This window comes from Limanda limanda, chromosome 19, assembly GCF_963576545.1.
Source record: "Limanda limanda chromosome 19, fLimLim1.1, whole genome shotgun sequence".
Lineage (NCBI taxonomy): Eukaryota > Metazoa > Chordata > Actinopteri > Pleuronectiformes > Pleuronectidae > Limanda > Limanda limanda.
In genome coordinates, this window is record NC_083654.1 from 19,588,953 (window position 1) to 19,616,121 (window position 27,169).

General features: G+C 42.2%; 2 protein-coding genes across 2 annotated transcripts; one reads left to right on the forward strand and one right to left on the reverse strand.

Moving 5' to 3' along the window:
• Window positions 1-2,617: 2,617 nt before the first annotated feature.
• On the reverse strand, window positions 2,618-23,128 carry nudcd1 (NudC domain containing 1). Its single transcript, XM_061092761.1, has 10 exons — window positions 22,933-23,128; window positions 21,411-21,565; window positions 18,132-18,317; window positions 17,186-17,369; window positions 16,398-16,580; window positions 12,990-13,197; window positions 10,092-10,236; window positions 9,558-9,683; window positions 4,879-5,038; window positions 2,618-3,230 (listed from the first exon to the last, which is right to left on the reverse strand). The coding sequence occupies exons 1-10, from the start codon at window positions 23,045-23,047 to the stop codon at window positions 2,941-2,943; spliced, it is 1,752 nt and encodes a 583-aa protein (XP_060948744.1). The 5' UTR covers window positions 23,048-23,128; the 3' UTR covers window positions 2,618-2,940.
• A 269-nt stretch (window positions 23,129-23,397) lies between these two features.
• Window positions 23,398-25,319, forward strand: LOC133026219 (transcription and mRNA export factor ENY2-2-like). The gene is made up of 5 exons (XM_061093086.1): window positions 23,398-23,451; window positions 23,554-23,624; window positions 23,720-23,790; window positions 24,597-24,671; window positions 25,059-25,319. Exons 2-5 carry the CDS (start codon window positions 23,557-23,559, stop codon window positions 25,133-25,135), a joined length of 291 nt encoding a protein of 96 aa, XP_060949069.1. The 5' UTR covers window positions 23,398-23,451; window positions 23,554-23,556; the 3' UTR covers window positions 25,136-25,319.
• Window positions 25,320-27,169: the final 1,850 nt, after the last annotated feature.

Here is a 27,169-nt window from a genome sequence, read left to right on the forward strand (position 1 = left end):
GAGTGTGAAGGAATAAGTGCCGTGAACAGAGGCGATGTCTGAATGTGACTTGTGGGAGTGGTGGATTAAACTGGTAAAGTACATTTACCAGTTGAAGATGTTCCCAGTTTGATACGACGACATCACTAACGTCTAATTATGTCCCTCCTGTTCTTCTGAACACATCAGGGAGCTGCGTTCACAGAACAATGTGCAATCAGCCGGGTTTGGGATCAAGGTGTGCGACTGCAGGAGAATGTGGGTTTGTTTACTTTAATTGTTCCGTCATTTTCAAGGTGTCAATTACTCCTGTGGAGAGACGCAGGTTTCAATCACAAGTCAGAGTGTTTTTAAAGGGTCTCTCAGGTCTGACTGTTAAGTATCATACTGGTGGAGTGGTGAAGTCGTGGTAGTGCACGTGATGAAGGACACGTGCACTGACACGGTGGTGCAGCGGTTTGCTCTCACGCCCCTGGGTTCGAACCTGTATAGGATAAATGATGGATGATACTTAAAGTGAGATTCAGGATAGTTTAAAACAAAGACTAATGCTTATTGTTAAAAAAAAGCAATGTGAAAAGAATAAAATAGATAAAAAGACTGATTCCTTGTTTCCTCCGATAAGGTTTGTTTTCACCTGGATTAAAAAAAACTCCAAAATGGATTTCCTCTTAACTTGGTGAGTGGACGGGACACGAGCAAAAAGAGAAGCCATCTCATTTTGGAACACATCTGGAGAAAGGGATTTTTTGAATAACCTATTTCTTTAACATTTGGGCATTTTTTGTGTGTTTGTGCGTCACGTGTGTTTAGAGGAGTGATACTTCTGAGTGGGTCCAATTCAGCCCAGATCTGAATCAAACTTCTGGTGAATTTCCACGTGGTTTCATAAGGAGACGGTTCGGCCTCGGCTCAGCGATTCACCGGAAGCCACGGGGGGTTCAACCCGTCTTCTGCCCAAAATACACCAGTTTCTATTGGAGATGAACCGATCGACCTTTTTCTCGGAGGAGCTCAGAGTTCCTTCTCTTTTCGAGGTCTTTATTTACTGGAGGAAAAAAGAAAACTTGCCAGAAAGGTTTGTTGAGTAAAAGCTCCACGGCCGATTGTTTCATGGTTTATCAGGTTCGGTTGCTGCTTAGCATAATGTTTACTTTCCATTAGCTGATATGTATCCAGGGATTATTGTGAGTGTAGTTTTCAGTGGAAACAAAGAGAGTTGTGTTATTTCCTGTGTGTCAGTTACGTGACTGATCGTTTACCAGGGTCGGAAACAACACTAACACTGATGAATATCATGGATATCACAGGATTTCTAATATCAGATTAACCAATTTATAAATTAAATTACATTGATTAACTTCCTCAAAGCAGCATGTGAAATCTATACCTTGATTTCCATTGTGAAATATGATCCAGCTCTATGTCGCTGTCAAACCAGGAACCTTCCAGATCCTCTCTCCTCACCCTGCAGGCAGTGGAGCTGATTCAGAGGAGCTGATTGGATAAAAAAAAATACGACTCCGTCAATCTTAGACGCGCTCGTTTAATCGAGTTTGGAGCGGTGGTTTGGAGGTTTGGGAAACGCAGACGGTCGAGCAGCGAAGATCCAATTCTCTGTGGTCAGGAGAACATGTCCTCCCCCCCCCCTCTGTCTCTGAGTAAGCGGAGCTCCTCCTCGGGGACATTAGTGTCTCTGACAGGTCGACTTCGAGTAATTCAGGAGCGCTGGTGCAGCTAATAAAAACAAACAGTGCAGCCTAATTCAATTGTAAAATCCCTAATTGGATCAAAGTGGATTTTCCTGAACAAAACAACGAGAGAGTCGAGAGACGCGTGTGTTTACCAGCGGCCGGTCGTGTGGCTCGAGCTTCTCCTCAGAGAGCAGCAGGACTCCGAGGACACAAAATTGTCCGTCCCGAAGAAGACTATTGAATTGTGAAGCCGCCTTCGACTGGGACCAGACAATGTTCCAGTTCACACATCCCTGTCAATTTGAGCAGCTCTGCTATAATTTGTGAATATCAATCCCCGACCGTCTGGCTCGAAAGAGAAAAACACTGATGTGATGTGAAGCAGTTTTTTCAGGATTTGAAGCCTCTCGTCTATCTTAATCTAAAAAAAGAAAAAACATCGATCCCTGTTCATTCAAAGAAAACACAAAGAAGAGGCAGTGGAGCTTCCCTTTCATTTCTACAAAAGAAAAGTCCATTAGCCTCTCGTTTGGTTTCTGTTGGCTCCAAAGGACGAGTGAGCGTCATCCTTCTTTTTTTTTTAAATAGGAAATAGAAAGAAGCAAAGCAGAGACGTTTGTTTACGAGCTGCAGTTTGGCTCAAGATGTCGAGCGTGAAGATTCACAAGCTGCGGTTTCCATGGAGGAGGGAGACGTGCAAAAGTTTTGTCTATTTTCGATCCCAGGTTTCCAAGTAGCAGAGGCTCTAACAGCTCAGAGAAGAAGTGCATCAGTTTCCAAATCTGCAGTATTTAGAGACGTAGGGCGACTTCATTTAAATAACCATCACCACCAGAAAAACAACATTAGGGAAAAGAGGAGATTGAATGTTCAGACCTCTTGAGATTTACAGCATCAGGTCCGACCGCTTCCTTCTAGATGGAGTTCAACGCAATAAGAGCCGGTTTGATTTGTGATCAAGTTTATGGAAATGAGTGGAATGTCCTCCACACGCACAACCTCACACATCACTACACCTGCTGATGAAGACTGCAACACACACAGCTTTTCCTTAAAGAGGCATTTATACAGTCGTACAGTTTTAATACACTGGATTTCAGCAAATTCATTAAAGCGTAAAACATGTGGAAGAACGATCTCATCGCTGACAGATGAAGAACAAGTTTACAAATAAGGAGGTTTTGTTTTTCAGTTGTCGCAGATCTAAACCTCTCCAGTTTGGAATGATGCGACTTTAAGAGCGTAATGAGATGAAAAACAACAGAATCTAATTATTATTGACCTTTAGCACAAAGAGGTTAGCGGCGGTCAGGACGAACAGTCTCTCATTGGTCGCCCTGAATCCCAGGATGGGTTTGTCCGAGTCCAGGCTGGCCACCTGTTGCTTGGCAACCTGTCCTATCTGCCGACCCTGCTTCCGGTTGAAGAGCACCGTGTCCACGGGCGCCGGCTGGCGGTAGATCAGCGCCCGGCGCAGACACTCGCACAGGGAAGCGTAGGAGAAGTCTGGAGCGCAGGTCGCAAACTTCTTCTCCCGCTTGGACGCCTGAACGTAGCCTGAGACAAGAAAAGACAGAGAGGATCTTTTTTAACAGAGGCTCTTTAATCGGTGTTAATGAAAGACATTTGCAGAATCTAATGAAAATAAATGGGAAGGGTAAAAAAAACATTTATATATAATGTAATCCGCCTTGAATTAATCACCCCAGTAATAATCATTTAATTGAGACACAGAGCAGTGAGCAGCCATGTACCGCGCCCGGGGAGCAGATGTTGTGGGAGTACGGTGCCTTGCTCAGGGGCACTAGACAGGGTAGGGAGAATCCTCTTGGAATTTTGGACAGATCAATCCAGGTTCGTCTTTTTGTTGTTTCTCCCTGGAGTCGAACCAGAGACGAACCAGAGACCTTTTCTTAAATAAATAAATAAATAAAGACATTTGCAGAATCTAATGAAAATAAATGGGAAGGGTAAAAACACACATTTATATATAATGTAATCCGCCTTGAATTAATCACCCCAGTAATAATCATTTAATTGAGTTTACACATTTCCGATCAGCCCCATGAAGACAGATATAGAACAACTGTTGTTACGGACGACATGAGATGAGACGTGTGTATCTGAGGAAGTGTCGACTGGTTGTGTCTTTGATTGATTGATTGATTGATTTTAGAACACCGGATCCCTGTGTAGTTCCGGATGTTGATAAGAACAACATCCGCTAGTTATAAAAAATGATGCGGCCTCCCAAAGCCTCAGCAGCCCAGTCAATAACAAAACCATTATTGTGTTTTGTTATCTCTCCAAATCATCCTTTCACTAAAAGCTTCATCATCCGAGCTTGGAGCAGAACAGCAGCTTTCTCTCTGCGCAAGTACACACAAACTTTTAATGATCCTCTAAAAGCCAATTTGACAGACTCTCGTTCATGTGGTAATTTGTGGAACTATAAATAACAACAACTCGGTCCTCGCCATTGCTTTTTAACAAGCTTGATTTTAAGGAACACGATGAAACATTTCCCTCAAAAGCCTCATTTCAAACTCCCTCTGAAAACATCATCAGGGATTCATCTGTAAACAGACGAGTGAAGAAGTCGAACCTTTCAGAGTGGAAATGGGAAATGAAACACACAGATGCTGTTGTTGACTAAAGACAGAGAGGAGGAGATTAATGAAGTAAAGAGAGGAAGACCTGGTGGTAAATTAACTCATCATGCTCAGGACATCAGACTGTGGCAAAGCTTCGAGGCTCAGGTTTTATTGTCCAGAGAGATTAGAACTGTGTATATTCAGTGTAGATCTGTTATCGATGTTCTTCTCAGACAACTTTCAATTAAAAACTCTCTCCAGAAGCTCACAGCAAATTACCAGGGACACGAACGATTGATTTACGATGAAAATTAACCTTTCATTTCAGTATTTTGGGAGCTCGTCAAAACAAGCGTCTTCAGTGCAGCAAGTAAAATATATCGATCTGTCATTTTTTTCTGTTTGTTTTGTATTTCTGGTCTTTATTTATTCATTTCATATCCTCACCGCACCTCATATTCCGTGCATCGGTTATGACTCACACAGTGTTTCTCATAGGGAACATTATTTCTCCGTGGGGTTTAAACGTATTAAACCTTCTGGATATTTCCTGGAAGTCATCAGTGTAGGTGTTAGCAGATGTTTGCAGATGTTTGCAGGTGTTTTCTCACCCAGAGCGTTGAACGTGGCGATGTGCTCCCACATGTGGTCGGGCCGGTCCGGGCGCGGCTGCCACAGCAGAGCGTCCACGTCGTGTCGCAGGCACAGACACGGCATCTCCGAGGGGTTCACGTCCACGGTGAACAGGTACTGGTTGCTGCCTAGATTCACCTGGAGAGAGAGAGAGAGAGAGAGAGTCATCCTACTTCACTACTAAAGATTATTCTCTGTATCACATGGATCTGAGGAGGTCTTTGCAAGACTCTGGACACGTGTTTGAGTATAAAACCTGGATTATAAGAATTCTGATTCCTGCCTGCAGCTGATCTCATCTTAAAATTCCCCATGGCCTCGATTTGGTTGGAGGTCATTCTGAATAGTGTGTGATCACAACCATAATAGTTCATCTATTCGCACCACAGACGGTCACTCTGACGAACGTGCTCGACGCTCGGCTGCTATTCTGGTCAGATTTGTTTCGGGCAGAAAGAAAACGATTACTGCTGTGACACAGTCGCTCGGTGGAATCTGGCTCCTCTCACCGATCCTTCGCTCGGCGTCGGCCCACTTCCTGCCGGGCCGACTGCCAACATGTCCGTCAGGCAGCGCGGGTCCGCCCATCACAACAGGCACTTGACAGGCATTGAACACTCGGCATCAACCAGCCTGTGTGTCGGTGGTTGATGTTCTGCGTGTGATGACAAGCCGCTTAGCGAGCCTTCACTCCTTCACTCTGAAACACATTTTCTCGCCACTTGTGTTTGATTTGACGCAAGTGACAGACGATGGCGCCGCACTTCAGAGGAGCCGGGGGACTGACGATGATGTCGGATTCTGACAGAGTCTTTCAACAACATCACCCAGCTCGACTCACATCAGGAGTTGATGTCATGGAGGGCAAAGGAATGTCTCAGCGACAGATTCACACAGATTTTAAACAATATTCAAATTAGCTAACAAACGTAGAAGAAAACAAAAGCCTTGGTGGAGGAATGAGAAACTTTTTGTGATTTCAGTTATTTTGTTGTTCTGCTCATCTTAAATCTTCGGACACAAACTGCAGAGACTTTCTAAGAATCAGTAAAGTTTGCTTTAAAACTCGCACATCATTAATTTCTTAAGTCCTACAGAGGAAAATATATTTCAGAATGAAACCTGGACATGACTCATCAGACCTGTGTGGTTACGAACAGGTTTCATCAGTCAGATGCTGAGTTCCTCCTCCGTACTGACGAATCCCATCAATCCATGAAACCAGCTTTAGTCTTTCCTCGACTTATTTCTCTTTAAGCATCTTACCATCGAGTTCTTGGCTCCTACTGGGTGTGAGTGGGAGTGTGAGTGTGATTGGGAGTGTGAGTGGGAGTGTGGGCTGTGACGTTTCACTTATTATTTAATAAAGAAGTACATAAAAGACAGACTCCTCTCTGAGCCACCATTATTAAAAAGTCTCTCTCACACAAACAATATCAGGATTCGCGCCCAAAAAACAATTTCACCTTCATTAAGCCTTTTCCACCTTTTGAGCGTCGGTGACTCAGCAGCTTTGTTCTATGATGAACACATGACTCCATTCCCGGTGAGAGGCCTTGGAAAGTGAAACCACTTCCTCTGAGATTAAATGCAAAAACCAAAGTTAAAATCCAACCACGAGGCTTTTACCAAACTCTTTGGGAGCAGAACCTTTCCCTCCAGCCTCCGGCCTGCTCCCTCTCTCCGGTGTGAGGGTTCACGTCTTTCCTCACAACTCGCTGCAATTTAAAACCCTCAGAAAAAAAGTAAACAGAGCGAAGGGGAAAAGATAATAACGGCAGAGAAATCTCTTGTATAAATTCTACTTCACTTTCTTTACAGAACCTGGATTGAATGAAGAGGATTGAGAAAATCCTGCTGATTCCTGTGTTACAATACAAATCAACAAAGAAACAGTTAATTAAAATGTGCAATCCTGTATAAGTACATTTTAAGAAGGAGCTTAAAATACAGTTCAAACCCCAAGTCATGTAATTTCTCACATGCTGTAATGACACTGAATGTGACGGTCAAATTTCATAGACCAGTCATTCCTGAGCATCACTAACTTGATTACATCTCGTAGCCATAGTCTTCCCGTGCTATACTATATGCATATATGTACACAACATAAATATGACAAGTAGATGCAGCAGAGCCGAGCACCGAGATTAAGTAACTGTATCTGTGGAAAAGCTTTTAGTGAATACTTGTTTCTTCTCATCAAAGGGATTCAGAGGCTTTGTAGCCGGAGGACGAGGAAACGAGAATCTGACATTAAAGAACCCAGAGCTAATGCACCTGCACACTGAGGCCAGATGTTTCTATAAGAGCTGAAATCTCAACTCTCCCGTCGTTGCCATCGTGCAGCCGACCATAAGCCTGTGATTCTGCAGCTCACTCGTCTTCACAGACAGAGGAAGAGCAGTCGTTTACTGAGAACTCTTCTTCTGCTCGGGATGCTGAATCATTTCTTTTCAAAAAACAGCCAAAGTTTAACTGTTAATAAGTTGCATGAAGTGAAACCTTCCCATGTGAAAGAGCAACAGAGCTCGGTGCTATAGCTTCCTGCCTGAAACCCTGAAACCCTGAGGTGATCTCCTCCATCTTTTATTTACCATCACATCAAAGTTACCCAAACTTACAGTAAGTTATTTCTTCTTCAAACCAAACACTACCTGTAGCCTGCAGAGTAAACCACAGACACCTGCAGACAAACAGCATATTAACCAGAAAATAACCTGGAGTAACTTTAGCAAAGTTTGGTCGACGTAAAGAATTATCATTGGAGGAGGTAAATATTTTGTTTTTATCTTCTGCTATAGCTAATTATACATGATTTCAAAGATTAGGACTAAGCCTCCAGAGCCAGAGCCTGCACTACAGTGACCAGGTGACCAGATCCATTATGAAAGGTATGACAGATGTGGATATGAACAACAACTTCCCTCTGGTGAACACACATAAACCCATTTGTTGTGGGATCGGAACCAAAGAGAAGCACAAAGGAGCCAAATTGGTAAAAGCTTGGTGTGTATCCTCCTGGGCAGGGGAGGGACGGAAGCATTAAAGCAGATATAGCGTGGGTGGGAACTGAAGTATCGGCTTCATGGACACACACACACATACATCTACACGTGTACACACCTGTAGATGCTCACATGTTCACACACACGCAGAACAAACCGACCCGACTGCCCTGCAAATGGCTAACGGTACGGATATGATCACAATCAAGGGCAGCTGCTTGTCTCTCTGCACTTTCTGCAGAAGAAGAAACATAAAGAGCTTTTAAAACACGTCCTGCTCTTCATCACAACACAGCACTGTCCCTCATGGTCAAGACTCATTAGCCTTTCATCCCATTATGAAAGGACGGGAGTTATTTTGATGGAGAATTCATAAACACACAGAGATCATTTTGTGCAAAGGAAACAGAAACTGAACGAGAACAGACACAAACGACTGGAGCTTTTGAAAACTGCAATATTCTTCTGTGTGGGAAAAGAAAAACATTCACTTATGCTCATTATTTGGCATTTTCAACATAATTCAGAGGTCGAGTTGCTTTGAAAAATACTTGCGTCATATTTTAGATGTTTTATGCTTAAGTTGAAAGTGACAGGATCCTTAAATGTCTCAGGATACTGAATGCATGTTTTCCTGTCTTCAATAAAATCTGAAACATGTGATGCATGCGTTTCTAACCTTGGGGCAAAGAACGGCGAGAGAAAGACGCTCGTGGCAGTTTTTTTCTGGACGGAGAAACAAGACAAGCTTCCACCGTTTCTCAATCTTTTCTCTTATTAAGCACAAAACCTCCAAACTCCTCAGACACATTGAGAAATAGCAGAAAGAAACCTGAGGCTGAGATTTCACGGTAGCATTTCAGATTAAATGTTTGCAAACCTCCTTCAAACCACAGCTTCCCCCTGAAGGTCACCTGCTGCAGGAACTCATGCATCTTATTCAGCTCACCAGGTCAAAACAAGGTCTACAGCCGGATGACGATGATGGATGAACGTTACAGCTCACAGAACACTCGTGTGCTAATGGAAAAGACGATTTTCCTTATTTGTTCCCCTGAGAATATGCTCTTGCTTTTACACTGAAAAATGCATAAAACTTGAAATTCAATGTGTTTTTCTTCAGATATGAGCCGGGCTGTGGACGGCAAATCGGATCAATAAAGAATTAACAAAACAAGAAGTCAAAGTGTTTCTTAATAACACTTAAATACGGTTCAGGTGAGAACTGAGCAGCTTTGGAGAAAACTGGAAACCACAACGGCTGCAGTTGGGATCGAACTTGTGGCTTTTCAGGCGCAGGACTTCTTGTCGTATTCTCTCATGGTCACTGATATAAAATAGACATCGGCTGGTGATTCATGTCCCAGTCAGGAGATGCTAATGAACTGGGCGTGCCTGTTTCTTCTCTACTGGGCTCTTGTGGAGCTCTGTGGTCAAGTGGCTTGTTAAGGCCGAGGCCAGCGGTGGGTGGAATAACAACATGCTCTTATCGTGGCGGCGAGCATCAGGTATCAAACAGAACACTCGAGGGGGAATGACCGATGGAAAGAGGCGAGAGAAACGACTCAAAATGTTAAACAGCAGCGCTCGGGCTCAAAGGATTGGAAGAACAGAGTGTTCAGGAGTGAAGGAGCAGAGATGTTACTCACCACCTGAGTGGGCTTCAGCGATTCTGCGTCAAAGTGTGTGAGGCTGGAGCTGTCTTCTGGGACCACATCACAATCCTCCAGTTCCTGGTTGTTACAAGGGGGCTTGTCCACCTCAGGGTTTCCGTTCTGCACAAAAAAGGAGGAACAGGAGAACAGGTCAGGGGCTTGAGTTTCAACTGTTTTGCATTTATTAGCATGTAGAAGGCTCGATTTGCACTGAAGGCCTCGAGTGGGCCTGCATGACACTAATTGAGGGCGAGGGTGAGACAGGAAGCGGAGAAAGAATGCTGCCCAGTGTTAGACTGGGAGCGACTCTGGGGACCAGCGTCAGGAAGAAGAGGCCTCAGAGCAGCTGAAGAGGAGAGAGACAGAGGTGAGGGGCCAGGAGGAGGAGGAGGAGGAGGAGGAGGACTGGATGGACTTAATCAAAACCGTGTGGAAGGTCAGGAGGAAAACTCCCGAGGAAAACAAACGTGAGGACAAAGCTGAGAAAGAACCCATGGTTTGTTTGATGTGAAGTGTGTGTGTCCTCACCAGGGTCTCGGAGGTGAGGTGGGTCAGTCTCTCGTGGATGAGGGCGGCCTGCTCCTCACTCACCACGTACTCCCCTCGACCGTCCCCCATCACCAGCTCCGGCCACATGGGTCCCTCGCTGCCTTTCTGCAGGGTCACCTCCAGGCTGAGGACACATATGTCACCCGTCATTCAAAGTGCGAGTGAGTCATACATGTGGAAATGGTCAAAGTTTAGCCAAGTAGCAATCAGACACTCACTGGTTTCACTAAATGTCACATTCGACGAGATGCCTGAAGTTGCCGAAAAGCTTTTTGAAACTACAGACAAAACGATGTACTTTAAGAAGGACTTGAAGAGTCATTCAGGCTAAATACACTAATTCGACATAAAAGTATTCTACTTTAAGAAGAGAGAATCAAGAAAGACAATAAAATAACTAGATTTTTAAAAACCCTTAAAAGCAAAAGACTAAGACTTGAGATTATCTATAAAATGACTTCAATTGAATTATCTGCCAACATCATATAGCACAAGACAAGTTTGAGTTTTAGAGGATGCACATAAACATATACCTTGAACTTCTTTAGTAAGACCTGTTTTGATTGGAGTTGCAGCAATTATACAATTAGTCATTCAAGCAAAAAAGGTCAAAGAAGTGATAATCACAGCCAATCAGATTAATTCATTGTCGTTTGTAGACAGAAAATGTTGAGAGATTTTAAAATGAGAAGGCCTAAATGTCATTAACATTGCTCTTTACTAAAGATAAAAAATTGTTTCTATTTGGCAAATTGGCAACTGGATCAGAACCTTGCTCTGGTAATTTTTCATCACCTCGTAAAGCTAGATTTATTTCCAAGTGTAAAAATAGTCGTCCAACTGCTCTGACACGTGTTCACATTGCGGCTTCGATCCAAGAACGTGAACATGGCCTCTCAGAATCAATCCTCCTCCATCACACAGAGAGAAAACAGGTTCATGTGTGTGCGATGGAAGAAGATACGACAGAGACACAATGGGCGGCTTGTTAATTCAGCTCAGGACAAAGGAGCTGTCTGATCTATACAGAGCAGAACTCATTGGTATTGAAAAACACGCTCGATACCACAATGCCAGTGTTTTTATCTTAGATATTTACATTGTAAAAGGACGTCCAGATGCTTCACGTCTGCAAACACCCGATGCACAGACGAGACAAACACTTGAATTAAACTAGTTTGCATTTTGTTTGGTAAACACAATCTCCTTTGTATGTCCATGCGAGATGGAAACAGCAGATACACAGACGAAGAGAAAGTCTCACAGGCTTCATCGTCATCTAAAAGCTGCATGATGGTAAGCATCTATCTTTGGTAGATTAGCAGGGATGAGGATTTAAATTAACCAGATCACGGCCAGATTGCACCTGATCCACGAATTATTCTCTGAGAAATCCAGGAAAATGTTGTAAAAAACACTTCATCTCGTAAAAATAGATTCCTGGATCCACCCCAGAACTTCATGGATTCTACTTTTGCATAATCTTGCAAAAACTACCCGACAAACACTGATGAAAACTTCACCTCCTTGCAGGTAACTCAGTGGGGGCACTCAGCGGAGCACACCCTCCACCAAGGTCCTTTCAATTCAATCAGGTTTCACTAAATTGCAAACACTCTCACACCAGTCCCCTGAATACGAGTGATTTTTAAGAATCAGAAACCATGAATTATTCACTGGCTGTAATGGAGGTTTGGTTTAAAGGGTTCATCAAGAAAAACTTTCTCAATCTGCAATGCTCTTAAATGTCTCTCAATGTATTATAACAGTAAAGTGTGTGTGTGTGTGTGTCTGCGTGTGGGTGTGGGTGTGTGTGTGTGTGTGTGTGTGTGTGTGTGTGTGTGTGTGTGTGTGTGTGTGTGTGTGTGTGTGTGTGTGTGTGTGTGTGTGTGTGTGTGTGTGTGTGCGCGTGTGTGCGTGTGTGTGTGTGGTTATTGGGTTCTTTCTTGGTTCATGTCTTATCCTTCAACCAAGCTCGTAAAGATCCGTACGGCAGTTTATCGCTTCTGACAAGCAAACAAACCATGACCTCCCTGGCAGCGGTAAATAAATAAAATACAACTTATAGGATAAACACTTATGTTCACTTCACAGTTCCTCAGATGTGTTTCCTGTGCTCTAAACAAGACAGACGAACGGACGCAGGTTCTCTCTCTCTCCCTTTCTTTCTCTTTCTCTGTCACTTACACAGAATGATCAGCAAACTAACAAACAGGCTATGTAACATGTTTTCACACTGAAGGACTCGTCTGAAGGAGCAGGAAGCGGAGATGGAGAGCTGATAGAGAAACAGATGAAAGGTCCGTAATAAGGAGATATGACTCAACTCGGAGTGACGACTGGACGGATTCAGTGCTTTTAAAAACCACTCAACTCCCTCCGCTATTTGTTCTGGTTTTATAGCTTTGCCATCACACTGGATGGAGTTTTAATAAGAAGACAAACAGTTTCTCCACAACCTGAGCACCTCCACCTCCACCTCCACATGGACTTCCTGTTCTTCAGTATAATACATTCTTTGTGAAGGCTGGGGCAGCTTATGCATCTCTCATCCACTCACACCTCACAGCGGGGAGCAGTTCATACGTCTGAGTAAGATGAACATAGTCAATATTCCATGGAAGGGAAATTGAAATTCACGTATGCAGGTTATTAAAAGTATGAGCAATTTATGATTTTGATAAAAGACGATTAAACAAAGCAGATGGAAACTGTTCCCTGAAGTCTTTGTTTCGTCCTCGTTCAGAAGCAATATTCAAAGAAACTGAAACCTTGCTGCGATGCACCGTGAGGTTTCCTTTGTCTCTGCTGTGTCTCGGCTGCAAACAAAGAAACAATTCAAGAGCAACAACCGAGTCCAGGCGGCCGAGTGCAAACCTTCTGTCTTCTTTGATGATCCAGGCGCTGGCTTCAGGGTCGACAGATGCAAACATCTGGCCCTGCAGTAGAGGAGGGAAACCCCGGACCCCGATGCTGATGTTGTCTGGCGTCAGCTGGAACTGCACTTCCTCTTTGGTGAGGCCCTCGGGCGTCCGCACACACACCGTGAGGTCCTCGCCTGTCTGCTGCCAGAAGTAAATGGGATCTGGGGTCAAATGGGAGAGAAATGTATGAATAATTTTACAAGTAAAGATCATGTAAACATCTAATAACGTGTAAGAATTAAAGGGATGATGCAGATATTAGGGAGTGAGAAATGTTCCACGAATCAACACGATTCTTAAGACGTCAAACACATTTTATGCACTTATTTATATTAAAATTAAATTGTGTTTATCAAAGCAGTTGCAGCGAGTGATTGTTGTTGTTTTCCGTCGCCTCAGCTGAGAATGAACCCGTGACCTTCTGTGTTTCAGTGTTTACCTGCTGGTGAGAACGAGCTCTCCCACAGCACTTAACACACTTCAATCAAATCTACAGCCATGTTTTCGGGGCCACAGGCCAAGAAACCCATTAGCTGGTGTTGATGTGGATCCAGGCCAGGTGCTGACGCGTGAGTTTTATAAAAGCATCGCTCAACTTTGCGATGGTAAACAGGGATATTTCTCATCAGCTGAAATTAAAATCTGCACGGCACGTTCAGTACATCCGTCACCATCGTCGGCTCCTTCTGTTTCAAATCTGAGAGAGAGGTGTTTGGAAACTGAATCAAATGAATAGCTCAGAGAATTTAAAAGCCTGAGCAGCATTGGGGAAGCTGTGTTTTCATAGGAAGTCCATAACTGCAGAGTTATACATTTAATTAACTTAAATCACAAATACAGTGGCTGCATCCTGCTTCTTCAGATCTTGATTTTCTCATCAAGATCCGTGAATTATCAGATTCTCAATCAAATGAATGCAGAGTAAATAATCCTGAACAATCCCAATACAAGTCTGAAGCACCTGAAACAGGTTTGAAGTCTCATGTTTGAATCACCTCTTCCAGAATGAGTCAGGGGTCGTTCTCTGATGAATATTTATAAAGTTCAAACTCCTCGAGTCCATCTTTCATCAACAAAGTCCTTTTCATCCATTTCTGATCTGAAGGCCGATTCATGCATTATTTTCTCTTAGGGCTACAGCTTCTGGAATTTTTTGCCTCAGGTGAAAAGTTTCCACGTTCCTGTAAAGTAGCTGCTAAAAGTTTTTTTTAAAAAGGAGCAAAACAAAGCGACACTTTAACGGTATCTTCTCATTTCATCCGGAAACAAATAAGGAATCCAAATTTACATAAGGAACAATCAGCTGATTGAGTATACCAAAGTATAACAAACTTTCTAAATTCAGGCTAGTGTTAAAGCAAACTATTATAAAAAAATAAGAATGATGAAGCATATTACGAGAGAAGAGAGAGTTAAATCTGTGCTGAATCCAATAGTTTAATCTTCATATACAGACCACTGAGTGTCTGAACTAATGTATTAACAACACTCTATGATTACTGGCAAAGCCTGAGCACTGAACTGGTCCAGTTGTGATGCTCCAAACCAGGAGAGCTGTTCCATATCTGGCAGGAACGTGAGACGTGTTCATCATCACCTTTTGTTTTTCAACTGAATCAACAAAGACACTAATGAGAGGGAGAAACGTGAGCTGCCAAATTCTCCTTTCGCTTCAGTTCCAAATTTTATTCTGCCCTCTCCGGTGTTCCTCTCTATTTTAAACTTGTCAGTTTGAACAAGTATTTTTCAAACTCTGCAGGCACAGAGAAGGAAAGAACCATCCACTTGTGTGAATGATCCATCCTGACAGATTTTATTTGCTTTTCACAGATGTTTCCAACTATATATTTGGATCCTTACAGTACATTATGTGGATATCTGAGTTCTCCTCCACAGCATCGAGTCCCCTCCGACTCTCCTGCCTCTTTAGCATTTCCTCTCTCATTACTTCCTTCCTTTGAAGATACCTCCTCTCTCCCTATCTAATCCACTTCTTCCTCTATAAAAGGAGAGAGGCTGATAAAAGGATCGGCTAAAAAGCCACCATTATTCTGCTTCTGCACCAGCGACCGACACACACGCGCACACACAACCACACACACACACACACACGCACACACACACACACACACACACACACACACGCACACACACGCACACACACACACACACACGTTCCCTTGTGTGAAAGCAGCAAAAAGGGATAAAAAAAACAGCTGCATATGAACGTCCAGGTTTCTTTTGTTCAGTCACTGGACATTTTGTGCAGAAAGGTTTTGGTGCTGAGATAAACATAGATCTATGTGGTTCTAGAGTTTCAGAGCCAAGACAAGAATCTCCTGAAAACAAAGGATAATTAATATTGAAAAGAACAAGTCATCATTAGAGGATAGAGATTGATGAAGCCATTCTCAAATCTGACTTTTAAAGAAAAGGCTACAGCCAGAAACAGACGATTAGCTTGTGCCTGCCTCTACACTTATAACAGACTATATATGCATATAAATAAACACTAATATATATATATATACTAATATATATATAAACTAACCATTTACCCCTTTTTATAGTTTTCATGCTAAGCAAAGCCAACTTTCTCTTGACTTTACCCATAGACAGTAGGTTTGTAGGAAGTAGAGATGCATCATCCATCTTTTCGTACAGTCTATAACTTAACATTTATATTTACAATACAAACACCAGTGCTATAAACTGAGTTGTTCCTTTAATTCATTCCAAGTTAATAATTGGCAGTTTGTTCAAGTGCAACTCGACAGTCTGCAACAAGGGTGGGGGGGGTCGCAATAATAATAGAGGCACTGAGGTTGAAACACTTAAAATACCAGAATTCAATTATTCTCCATGGCTGGAACAACACGCTCCTTAAAAGGCATGTGTGCGATTGGACTGGATTGTGTGTTGAGAGACGCTGAAGAGGTCAAGTGTTGTGTAAGCGTAGGTGGGTTTTTATAATGTCGCAGCCCTTTCTTAATTAAGGCTTTTTAAACCACTCACTTAAACACACCGGAGCAGAGCAGCAACCAGTGGATCTGTTCATAGGTCATAAAGGGAATGTTTAAGTCTTCAAATCAGTATTTTTTAATAATAACCACACAAAAGAAAACTTGTAACATAAAAGCAGTCGCTTGTGGTCAAGGAAAAGATGAAGAAAAATCTATGCATTTTCGTATTTGTAATTCTTTATATCTTCACTTGGGTTTCTTACATAGAAAAACAACAGGTAGTAGGATGATAACAACGGGTTTGAATATGTGGCCGAGTTGTTTTGTCTCTAACCACAGTAATAACCTTTTAGCCTTGTATTGACTGGCAGTATTTCCCAGCAGCCCCTCTGACCCACCTGTCCTCTCCGGGGGCGCCGCTTCGATCGGCTCCACGGCACAACCGTCCACGTGCGTGAGGACGAACGGTTTGTCCGAGGCCACCACCAGGCCCCTCCCCTGGGGCGCCACCGCCGCGTAGTGAGGCACCGTCTTCCCCCGGAGGACCCTCCTCTTCCTCACCTCATACTTCTTCTCCTGACCTGCGTGTGGAAACCAAATGATACGGTTATGAGAGGAGGAAAGTAATTTGGTTTTCTATTAAACTCTGACAGAGACAATCCTCATGTCGGAGCTGCTGCATGTAGGAAGTTAATTCACTGGATTCCATCACAAGGTTTTCTTATTCACAAACTGTGTTTTGAAGACTCGACACTGGCTTATTGAGAATATGGATACAGGTGATACTCTGCATTAACTCGTACTTTATGACAGAAAGGATTTTTAAAGACTTAGATCCTCCGTTATATCCAAACTCTGCTGACTGATAAAATTCTGAATATGATACAATTAACATCAGCAAAATGCAGATTTGGTCAAATATTGAGATAAATAACGAACAAACGATTTAGCTCCAGCTCGCAGATTTCTAATTGCTGCATCTTTAAATCCGACTAAATGAGGAAGGGACTCTCAAAAGGCTGCTTCTGTTTTTATATTTGTCTATTTCATCTCCGGCTCATTAGTCAGGGTGTCCTCTCCACGTGCTCAGAACTTTAATGAAAATCCTTCTGTGTGTGTTAATTAATGAGGATATCTGGCGTCTGCTGTATATGGCACAACTTTCTTATTTCTCTGCACCACCCACCCTGTGCTGCAGTGTTGGAGACCGTGAGCCACTCCAGAGACACCATGAAGCCACTTCCCTTGGGGTCCTCCAGGTCCACCGGGATGCGGAGCAGCAGGACCTCCATGGTGTGGAGTCCAGCCTGGACGTGTGAGACACTGTGGAGGACGGTGAAAGGTTCCCCCAGGTCTTCACTGAACATGGGCTTCAGACACGGAAGCAGCAGAGTCAGTCATTTAGCAGGATTACAGTTGATAATGTGGAAGATTCAAGTGGCAGCAGAGTGTTTTCCATCTTCGTTACAAATTCAAATACAAGTTAAGTCTTCATTACAAATTCCAGTGTTGAACTTTGCTTTTAGAATAACATGGAGTGTGCTTGTTCACAGGAGTGAACTCTCTTTGTGTAACATATCCCAGTTGCCTCCTTGTTAACAGGATAAAGTGCACAGAGACCCGTCCTGTAAAAAGCATCCCTCACCACTAGAAGCCAATTACCAACGGCCGTCTAAGCTTTTTTTGTCAAACTGGATCTGAAGCTGCAATTTGCATAAGAGTTCAAAAAAGATTTTGAGGTGTTTTTCTGTAGAATAATTGGACATTTTATGATGCAAGAGCACATTTCTCTTCTTTCTTCGTCACTTTGTTTCTGAACAGGATTCCTCGACATTCAAAACACCTTCACATTCCCCCCCGGGGCTCAGGAATGAGCAAATGACTTTACAAGAAAACTGCTATCAAATTATGGTGTTGAGCAAAGAGAGCAGAGGACAACCAGCACAGTTATTACAGGATTATAAAGAGACTAAGTTAGTGCTGTCACACCTCCATTCAGTCACCAACAGAGGTCGATCAAAGGTCATGGATTATCACTTCTAAAGTACTTTGCATCTGCTATGGTAGATTTTTTTGGTACATTAAATACACACAAAACTATATGAAACAGTGTCTTCTGCGGATATACTCACTTCCCACTTGGAATTGGAGCCTTCTCCTCTCTTGCCGCTGCGGAGGAGGTAGAGTCGGCCGGCGCCATCAGAGAGAGCGACCCAGGTGGCGGAGGTGAAGCTGAGGGAGGAGCAGACACGATCCTCACACTCGCTGGACTCGGGGGTCGTACAGAAGACTTCTCTCGGCTTCCCCAGGGCAGTGTCCTGCGTTTACAACACACATATCAGTCAGTGAGGGACAGGAACACTCGCAGGGTGGTAATTTTACTGTGTTGTTGTTGGATGAAGGTGATGACATATTTGATCTATTAAATCAAGGCCCAAAAGTCAATATGCACAATCTGGCTGCACCAAATTTCAAAAATCTGTTGTTTAAGTGTAACTAAACAACAGATAACTAACTATCAAACAAACGCATATACGTGAAAACAAAACTTCATTACAATATTTGCAGAATAACGTAGAATGGGTGACATGTAACTGTTACCACTCCCAACTAGGGACGGGAATCGGCAGGGACCTCCCGATACGATACTATAACGATACTTAGGTGGCGACACGATATGTATTGCGATTCTGTGGGTATTGCGATTCGATATTACGATTTCCTGCGATTTCTTTTAGTTATTTTTTTTTTTTTAAATACTGGACCATGGAAAAAGGTTGAATCATACCTTCAAATTAGGGCTGGGCAACGATTAAAAGTTTTAATCGCGATTAATCGCATGATTTCCCTGATTAATCACGATTAATCGCATTTGTATACGCAAAATCCAATAATGAATTAAAAAGTAGTGTATAGCGCAATTTTATTTTCAATGCTCTGCCATATGAACGAAAGTGCCATAACATTTGTTGTGCAAACACTTTTAACATCAGCATTTAATACAGTAGCAGTTAAATAAAATATTCAGTGTAAATCTCAACTTAACAATGTTATCAAAGCAAATACAAAATTAAAGCTAAATGCCACTGCCAGGGCATTAATGTTATCCTCTTCGTTATGAAAAATGTATACTCCTCCCTGCGTCTAACGTAGTCTGCCGAAGCCTCGCTCCGCTCGCTGTTTCGTTGAATGATTTGCTGATATCAACTGTGTGTTTTGCATTGAGGTGATATTTTAGACTGGAAGTACTCCGGTGATAAGAAAATTCACCTTGGCAGTGGCTACAAATTACTTTGGTTCTGTCGACTCCGCCGTCTGGAAGAACTTTAAAATGAAAATGGCCATGTAAAAGCTCCGTACCCTTATCCATGGTTGTTTATCCGCCAATCATTTTCTTTTTTCCGGTTCCGCAGCAGTCAGCAACAGACTTTCACAAAATAAAAGCCTGACTTTCACAATAAAACAATAAATAATCAAACCTGAGTTAATGCGAGATAAAATAATTAATCGAGTTAACTCATCACTTGAGTTAACTCGATTAAAACGAGTTAACTTGCCCAGCCCTACTTCAAATACACAGTCAAATTCACTTAGAACTTTACAAGTTTTATTTCAAATATTAACATTAACTTAATGACTGCCGGGCAGCCAATAGAGAAAAGAAATAAAAATGTGCCCTATTATTGTATAGCCCCAGTCAACCGCAATATAAACTTTGAAATAAACAAAAAGTTTGTTGTTTGCATGTAGGTGATTAGATTAGATTAGATTAGATTAGATTTCTTTATTTATCCACACAACGGGGAAATTCACTTGTTACAGCAAAATAAGAGAAAAACAGAATTTAAATAACAGTGCCGAAGCACAATAAAAAAGATCACAATATGTACAAAACGATGCAATGCTAGTGCTTGGGTATGTTTAGATTCTTGTGCAAAAACAAGAGCTGGTCAACTTGCTCCCTCCATATACCCCTCCCCCCCCCGTATAAACCAATAAATAAGTTTAAAAATTTTTATTTATTTTTTTTAATCGATTTTGGAGGCAGCATGGCGATTTAAAATCGTCATACACAAGAATCGAGATTCGTAACTGAATCGATTTTTTCCCCCGTCCCTACTCCCAACCAAGCAAAGTGCTTCCTTTAAACCAGTCATGACTCACACACACTCAAATAGAGACACTTCATCAGAGAAGCTTTGAACTTCTTCCCTCATATCAAACTGGGCACTTTAACCCCATTAGAGACTTCTGTGATTAAAACACTGAGTAGAAGATGATTTCCATAATGTTCTTTATAGAACAGCAGCAGCATGATACCTATAACATTCACCCTCAACAACACGTGCTCATCACAAAGAGACGAGGTTACCAACTGTCCCGTGGCCGCCCATGTGACTTGGCGGTGAATCACGCCTCTCGCAGCTTTGTTAGTAATGGACAGATATGCCACCACATGAGCATCAATTACTCACTGTATGAAATCACAGTGCATGAAAAGGACTATACAGCAGCTGCCGCGTGGTTGCCATGGTGCGTGACACTGTGTATTATATCGCAGCGTTAATGTATCATGCAACCTTTGAGATCATTTTCTCACCATCAGGGCCGTGAGTGACCGGAGAGAGAGAGAGATCCACATCTACACAATGTGCAAGGTGACACTTTCCCACAAAAAGTACACAAAGGGCCCTGCCAGGGACGATAATTACCATGTGATGATTGTAATTAGAATCTGAGCCACACATTTCCATAAAGAGTCATGTAATGACGCCAATGAAAGCCAGAGAGGATAACAGTGTGATGACCATTATTCAGGCCAGTTTAGACACCGATGTGACACCAATTATCTCTAATCATGGTCGATAATGTCTTAGACATTAAGGAAGTCTTAGTTGAAAAAGGCTCACAAAGCTGGATCAATACTTTGAGTCAATTATTCACAAAACACTTTGATTACCCACCGACGTACTAGGTTCATGCAAAACTTTACCGCTGTGCTGACTCATACGAGGAACAAAGACAGACCGACTGCCCTGAAATAACCTTAAGTAAGGTCAATTCTAATGAGCCTCACTAATGGAACTGATTTTTACATGTTAGAATTGTGGCATGTTAGTAATTAAAGATCCTTTTCTCTTGACAACACCTGCAATACATTGTGTGCTGATGCTGCTCTTACACAAGTATTTGATCACCACCTACTGGTGCATCACCAATATTCCCACAACATCACAACCATTTCATGTGACACAAACTTAAGAAACAAAAGAATTTGCCCTGCAGATATTGGAGGTAGGCCACGTCGACAACAAACAAGAAATACACACACGCGCGTCACGGCAAAACAATTATGTCGAATACCTTCCAGGAACGAGGTCTTTAGAGAACAGGAGGATTTAAAAGCTTACCAGAGTGACAGTGAGACTGAGAACTCGTCCTTTGCAGTCCACAAACAACACGCTGTCTTCATACCAAGGGTCTAAGTGCAGGTAATTGTACATGCCAAAGGCACGCATGTGTGCCAGGGTGTAGTGAGCATCCTTCAGCTTCACTTCCCCCACAGCTGAGAAGCAAATCAAAAAATATAACGTTACATAAGACATAGTTACAAGTTTACAATTAGTTAAACAGTTTTAATACAAAACAGAGATGCACAATGTTATAAGTGAGAATTCTGCATTTTATTCTAAAAGCTAATTTGAGATAATTATCTGTCACTGAAAATCTTGTACAAGCAGTAGAGTAATGGTCTTTATTTTACAAGCCACATTATTACCATGAGACGCCCACATTTAGAATTGTGCTTGTTCTTTTCCTCGGACACTGTAGGTGTGCATGTAGTGACAAAGATTCACAGGAAACCATCGATATTATCATCTTTAAAAAGTCACATACAGGAATAACTCTTTGTTTTGATTTGTCCTTCATTTCACTTTATTACTATTATCATTGTAAGATGTGTTGTTTATTACTATTTTCTATACTTGTCTGGATCTTAATTCTTCTATCAAAAGTGAATCTGGATTTAATTTTTCTTTTCTATGTAGTGGATCACTTCTTTGTTTGTGTTTTATATTAAGTACAATCATCAAAAGTGAAAGAAGACAATTTGTTCTTGCGAATGCTTCAAAGATATAAACAATATCTATATGTGATCGTCTTGTGTTGTTTTTAATGTTGTGAGTTGAAGCCAGTGACACTGGGGTTGATAAAGTTCCTCACGAAACAATGTAAGGCATGTTTACTTTATATGAAATTTGCATTATGACCATTATCTTGATGTGCGTCTGACCTCTGATTGTTTGTTGACCTGTGCTTTTAGACACATTTCATATTGGACGTCGTCAATAAAGTTGAATCATCACTGACATCACAACTATTTCAATAAATTTAAATCGAAGGTGGCAACTAATGATCAAGTTCATTATTTAATCAATCAATCAATCAATTAGGAAGATAGTTTTCTTAGTTAAAACAATTAACCAGTTTCCTGTGTGAGACGTATGGAGGATTTTTGAAAAGTTTAATATTCTTTTCTAAAAGCCCAAAGTGAGGACGTCTAGTGTCACAGTTAGTTTGACCCAGGCCCAAAAACTACAGATGTTCAGGTTGTGTTGTCGTTTTCAACAAAGCTGGAGACACAAAATATTTGGCACTGACCACAAAAACAATCACTCCACTATCAATACAGCTGCCAATTAACAAACACTGCACACAGACTAATTGATTAATCGACTAAACCTAGCAGTTCACTTTATTAGGGACCCCTTCATCAGTGAACCACTGGCTCCCAGCTGCAGGGGTCCCCAGGTTCAGTAACACACATTGACCACATGAGAACCCACACTCATCAACACACTGTGCAACCTGAGTGTGTTTCATTTAGCACCAGGGCTAAGCTAGCACCCGTGCTAACTAAGTTCCTCTCACCGGTGTCCAGCTCCACGTTGTAGGACGGGATGGCGTCCAGGGACAACCGGTAGGACTCGAAGCTCGGGTCCAGCAGGTCCCTGTTGACCTGCATGGAGCTGTTGTGGACGGCCATGTCTGTCCCACACGTCCGGGTCCCAGGTGAGAGACAGAAGAGGAGGAAGAAGCTGTGGAGGAGACACAAGATCCACGTTGTTTACTAGCTTGTTCCACACGGAGGGATTAGCCAGGCGGACACGACCAAACCCCGGGCGCTCACGGGAAGTGGAGTTCCTGATGAGTTTCCCCTTAGATGTCACTATTTTTTTTAATCTTTACAAACACAAGTGCAATAAAAAATCAGATTTAAGTAGTTATTAAACCAGATTTATATCCGTTAATCCAACGTTTGGCCGGTTTGCAGTGTGACGCGACGGAACCGCCGCCAAAGCGGAACCATCGACCCGTGCTTGTTTCACCCGGTGCGGTTTTATGACCGGACAGTGTGTTCCCCAGCTGATCCATCCCGACTAACACAAGGTAACGTTGTCCCCCCGGTTGCTGCCTAAACAAAACCCCCTTCCCTGTGTTTCCTCTCACTCCTCGTCCCAGCTGATCTGATCCAACCCGCTGTTTGAACAGATCATGAGCAAAGACTCTCAGATGCGGGCTGCGATCAACCAGAAGCTGATCGAGATGGGGGAGCGGGAGCGGTGAGTGTCTTCCTGTGGGAGATGCACAGCTTCTGTCATGTGTCTCTTCATTCACTGTGTGGTGTGTGTCGTGTTTGTGTCATGTGTGTCCGCAGGTTGAAGGAGCTGCTCAGGGCCAAGCTGGTGGAGTGTGGCTGGAAGGACCAGCTGAAGGCACAATGCAAAGGTACTGTGTGTGTGTGTGTGTGTGTGTGTGTGTGTGTGTGTGTGTGTGTGAGAGAGTGTGAGTGTGAGAGTGTGTGTGTGTGTGTGTTTTCAGTGGTAAACAGGGTTGCAGCCAAATCCAAAACAATTGAAGTTATTTTGATATTATTCAAATGTAAATAAACAACCCATAGTGATAGTTGGGTGAACTATCACTTTAAGGTTAGGCCTAAGTTAAAGGTTAGGGGTAAGAAGTAACTATGGTGACCATGGTTACAAACTCCTGCCATCTCGTCGGTGTTATTTCTGATTCTATTTGTTACCATTTTGGACTTGTTTGACTTGTGTACTGTTATGTTCAGTCAGTGTTCTTATGTTGAATGGATATAAATTTACTTTGTAAGTAATTCTGTGACTTATTTCTTCTTTCATAGTAATTTTCCTTCATACTTTTTGCCAGTATGGTCGTGAAATACGTCTTAAATTCTATTCAAAGTGGTCTTAAAAAGAGTCTTAAATTGATCTTGTTAAAACCTGTAGGAACCCTGATGGTTACTATGGTAACTGTTAGAGTAAGTCAATGAAATGTGCTCTGAAGTCTTGGAGACGTGGGTGTACCTGTCCTTTTAACGACCTTTTCCAGCATAAATAGTCAGGACCAGTAAACCTCATGAGGACAAAATCTGATTCCTAAGGTCATACTTAGTGTTAGGGCTAATATGTGAATTGTGGGGGGGTTAAAGTTAGGGTTAGGCATGAAGTTTTGGTTTTGACTGCCCTCAATGCAAAGTTCTAGTAAGGATAAACTTGTGTATCTCTCGTTTCCAGATGTGATCAGAGAAAAGGGCCTGGAGCATGTGACGGTGGAGGACCTGGTCACAGAAGTCACGCCGAAAGGAAGAGGTAAAGTTCATATGTTACATAGAGCCTGGTGTATTATTATTATTATTATTATTATTATTATTATTATTATTATTATTATTATTATTATTATTATTATTATTATTATAACGTGATTACTCCCTAAAACCCCGCTACAGCTGTACAGAGTGTAAAAGAATTTAACTCTCTAAGCACAATCTTCCAATTCTTAACCTTGTTTTCTACATTTACACCGTCGCTAATCCCAAGGTCTTTCGTCAATGTCACGAATCAAGAATAATAAAATGAGAGTTTATGTATTATAGTTATTCATTGCAGAGGTTGTTGATTTCGACTGTCTCACACAGAAGTTTACATTTCCCTGGTCACTGCTCTGATTTCCCCTCCTCTCTCCTCTCCTGCCTGCAGCTCTCGTACCCGACAGTGTGAAGAAAGAGCTGCTGCAGAGAATCCGAGCTTTTCTGGCTCAACACGCAACTTTGTGAATGAGACGACGAGACGTTTTTTTTTTACTCACTGTAAATCCACAAGTCCGACTGTTTGTTGCCATCGTGAGCATTGCCGAGGTGTTGCTTTTATTTTGTATCGTGTGTTTTCATATTGATTTTTTGTTTGTTATGCAGCAGTTTTGGGGAAAAAATAAAAATAAAGTCATGCCTATTTTGGTCACTGGGGGTGCTGTCCTTTATTGTATCGTCACTGAAGATCTGTTTGATCTGTTTTCTTCTTCTTTTACAAACTATTTACTCACGAATAAGATCAGAGATGTTTGCTAACATTCTAAACAGCTTGGTAGAAATTCCATTGTCTCTTGAATTCTTCAGGTATGAATGTGAGAAGAAGGAGATTATCTGGGTTGAGTACTTCTGATGTTCTTAATAAGTGCATTGTTATTATATATGTATATTTAATTATAACAAAACCAGCAGATATGTTTAGCAAAACCCCCCTGCTGCAGACAGACACTCATCACACATGACTTAATGCAGCTTGAGTTGCACAATTTTCTTTGTATTGTTCAGAGGAAGTTAGCGTGATTCTCTCACATCTTGAGTCAAACCCTGAACCTGCTGGACGGTGTCGCTGCTTCTTTGTGCGACTTCACACAACTTGAGAATGTACAGGTCTTGAATAGCAAGACACTGACGGGGGTGTATATTTATTTCAAGGCTTTTTTGTGCGTGGGCAGTGTGAGAACTTGTGTGTGTTTGTGTGTTTGTTCCAGGACACTAGCTTTCTCAGTGTGTTGCTGTTCTGTATAGCTCCTCCACAATTTGGCACTGAACATCATCCGCTCATGAATATATAACCTAACACTCTCTCTGTAATAATGAAGGATGTGGTTCTGACTCCAGAGCTGCAGGACACAGATCTGAAACTGTTATTATTATTAAGTCATAAACCTTCATTGTTATTGTGCTCTGCCTGCGATAAGTACAAAACCAAAAAGTCTATTAGCAGCATAACTACTCTAGGTGCTGTTATTACCATTATTTCATGTATGAGTATCACTGTTGCTATTGTCATACAGCAGTTACACAACACTTACACAATGGTTTCTCTCTTTTCTCCTCCACCCACCATGAATCGGATTCTGTTGTTGGTTTCTACCGGTTTAAAGCCAGTCTCCACTGTTGCCAAGTGCTTTCTTGTTGTGGGAACAGATTTTTTTCTAAGGTCTCCTGTGTGTTGTGATTTTGTGTGATGAGCAAAAGACTGATTCTTGACCTTTTACCGTTTTACTGGGTTATGATGAGCCCCAGCTCCACCCTGCAGCTTCCATCACAATTATTAATATGGTGATATTCTTGTTGTTACGCAACTTTTGTCCAGAGTGGAGGGAGTCGAGGGAATGGGTGAAAACAATGACTGACTCTGAAGTTACAGTAATTGTCTGATTTCTGTCTGTCAGCATGTCATCACAGACTAAAAATAAGTCGGCTCCGTGCGGTATGGAAAGGTCACATATTTCCTCTCTCTGGTTTATTGTGCCCCGAGGTTGTCGCAGACATTCGTCTTGTAATGACAAGGCTGTGAACCGTCCCCCTGCCGCAGTGTCGACAGTCTAATTGACACAAGAGTCTATTAGAGATCCCACAGCTTAGCACCTGCACACATCTGAGGGAATGAAGGTGGAAAGTCGCAGTTGAAGACAATGACACTTTGGGTTACATGAACCTCCACGTTGTCCAACACATGAGGAGAGGAATTGTGTGTTGCTCCACAATCCACCGGATGTGTACACATGGGGCGTGGGCAGATCCAGAAGTGTCTGTCTGTATGGCACAATGTTGTGTAATTAAATTAAGTCTGTAAATATCCATCAAACATGTCTTATCATGTCTGAGAAAAGTAAAGGATGTGTGCACAAGCTCGGCCAGTAAGTAGTAGTAGTAATAACGTATTTTTATTAAGAAGTGAAAACATTCCTTCAGATTTTAACAAACAAAGCAAAACATACAAATTAATTTTACATTTTCAATAAAGCCCTTGATTCTGATAAGTAAAGTACAACAGCC

Bases quoted from the DNA above. Each gene is read 5' to 3' on its own strand.
- LOC133026219 (XM_061093086.1), top strand. From the start codon at position 23,557: ATGAGCAAAGACTCTCAGATGCGGGCTGCGATCAACCAGAAGCTGATC. The intron at 23,791-24,596 runs GTACTGTGTGTG...TCTCGTTTCCAG, and splicing joins GCTGAAGGCACAATGCAAAG to ATGTGATCAGAGAAAAGGGC. The intron at 24,672-25,058 runs GTAAAGTTCATA...TCCTGCCTGCAG, and splicing joins AGTCACGCCGAAAGGAAGAG to CTCTCGTACCCGACAGTGTG.
- nudcd1 (XM_061092761.1), bottom strand. From the start codon at position 23,047: ATGGCCGTCCACAACAGCTCCATGCAGGTCAACAGGGACCTGCTGGAC. The intron at 13,198-16,397 runs GTGGGTCAGAGG...ATTTGACCCCAG, and splicing joins GGCGCCCCCGGAGAGGACAG to ATCCCATTTACTTCTGGCAG. The intron at 5,039-9,557 runs GTGAGTAACATC...CTCTCTCTCCAG, and splicing joins CGCTGAAGCCCACTCAGGTG to GTGAATCTAGGCAGCAACCA.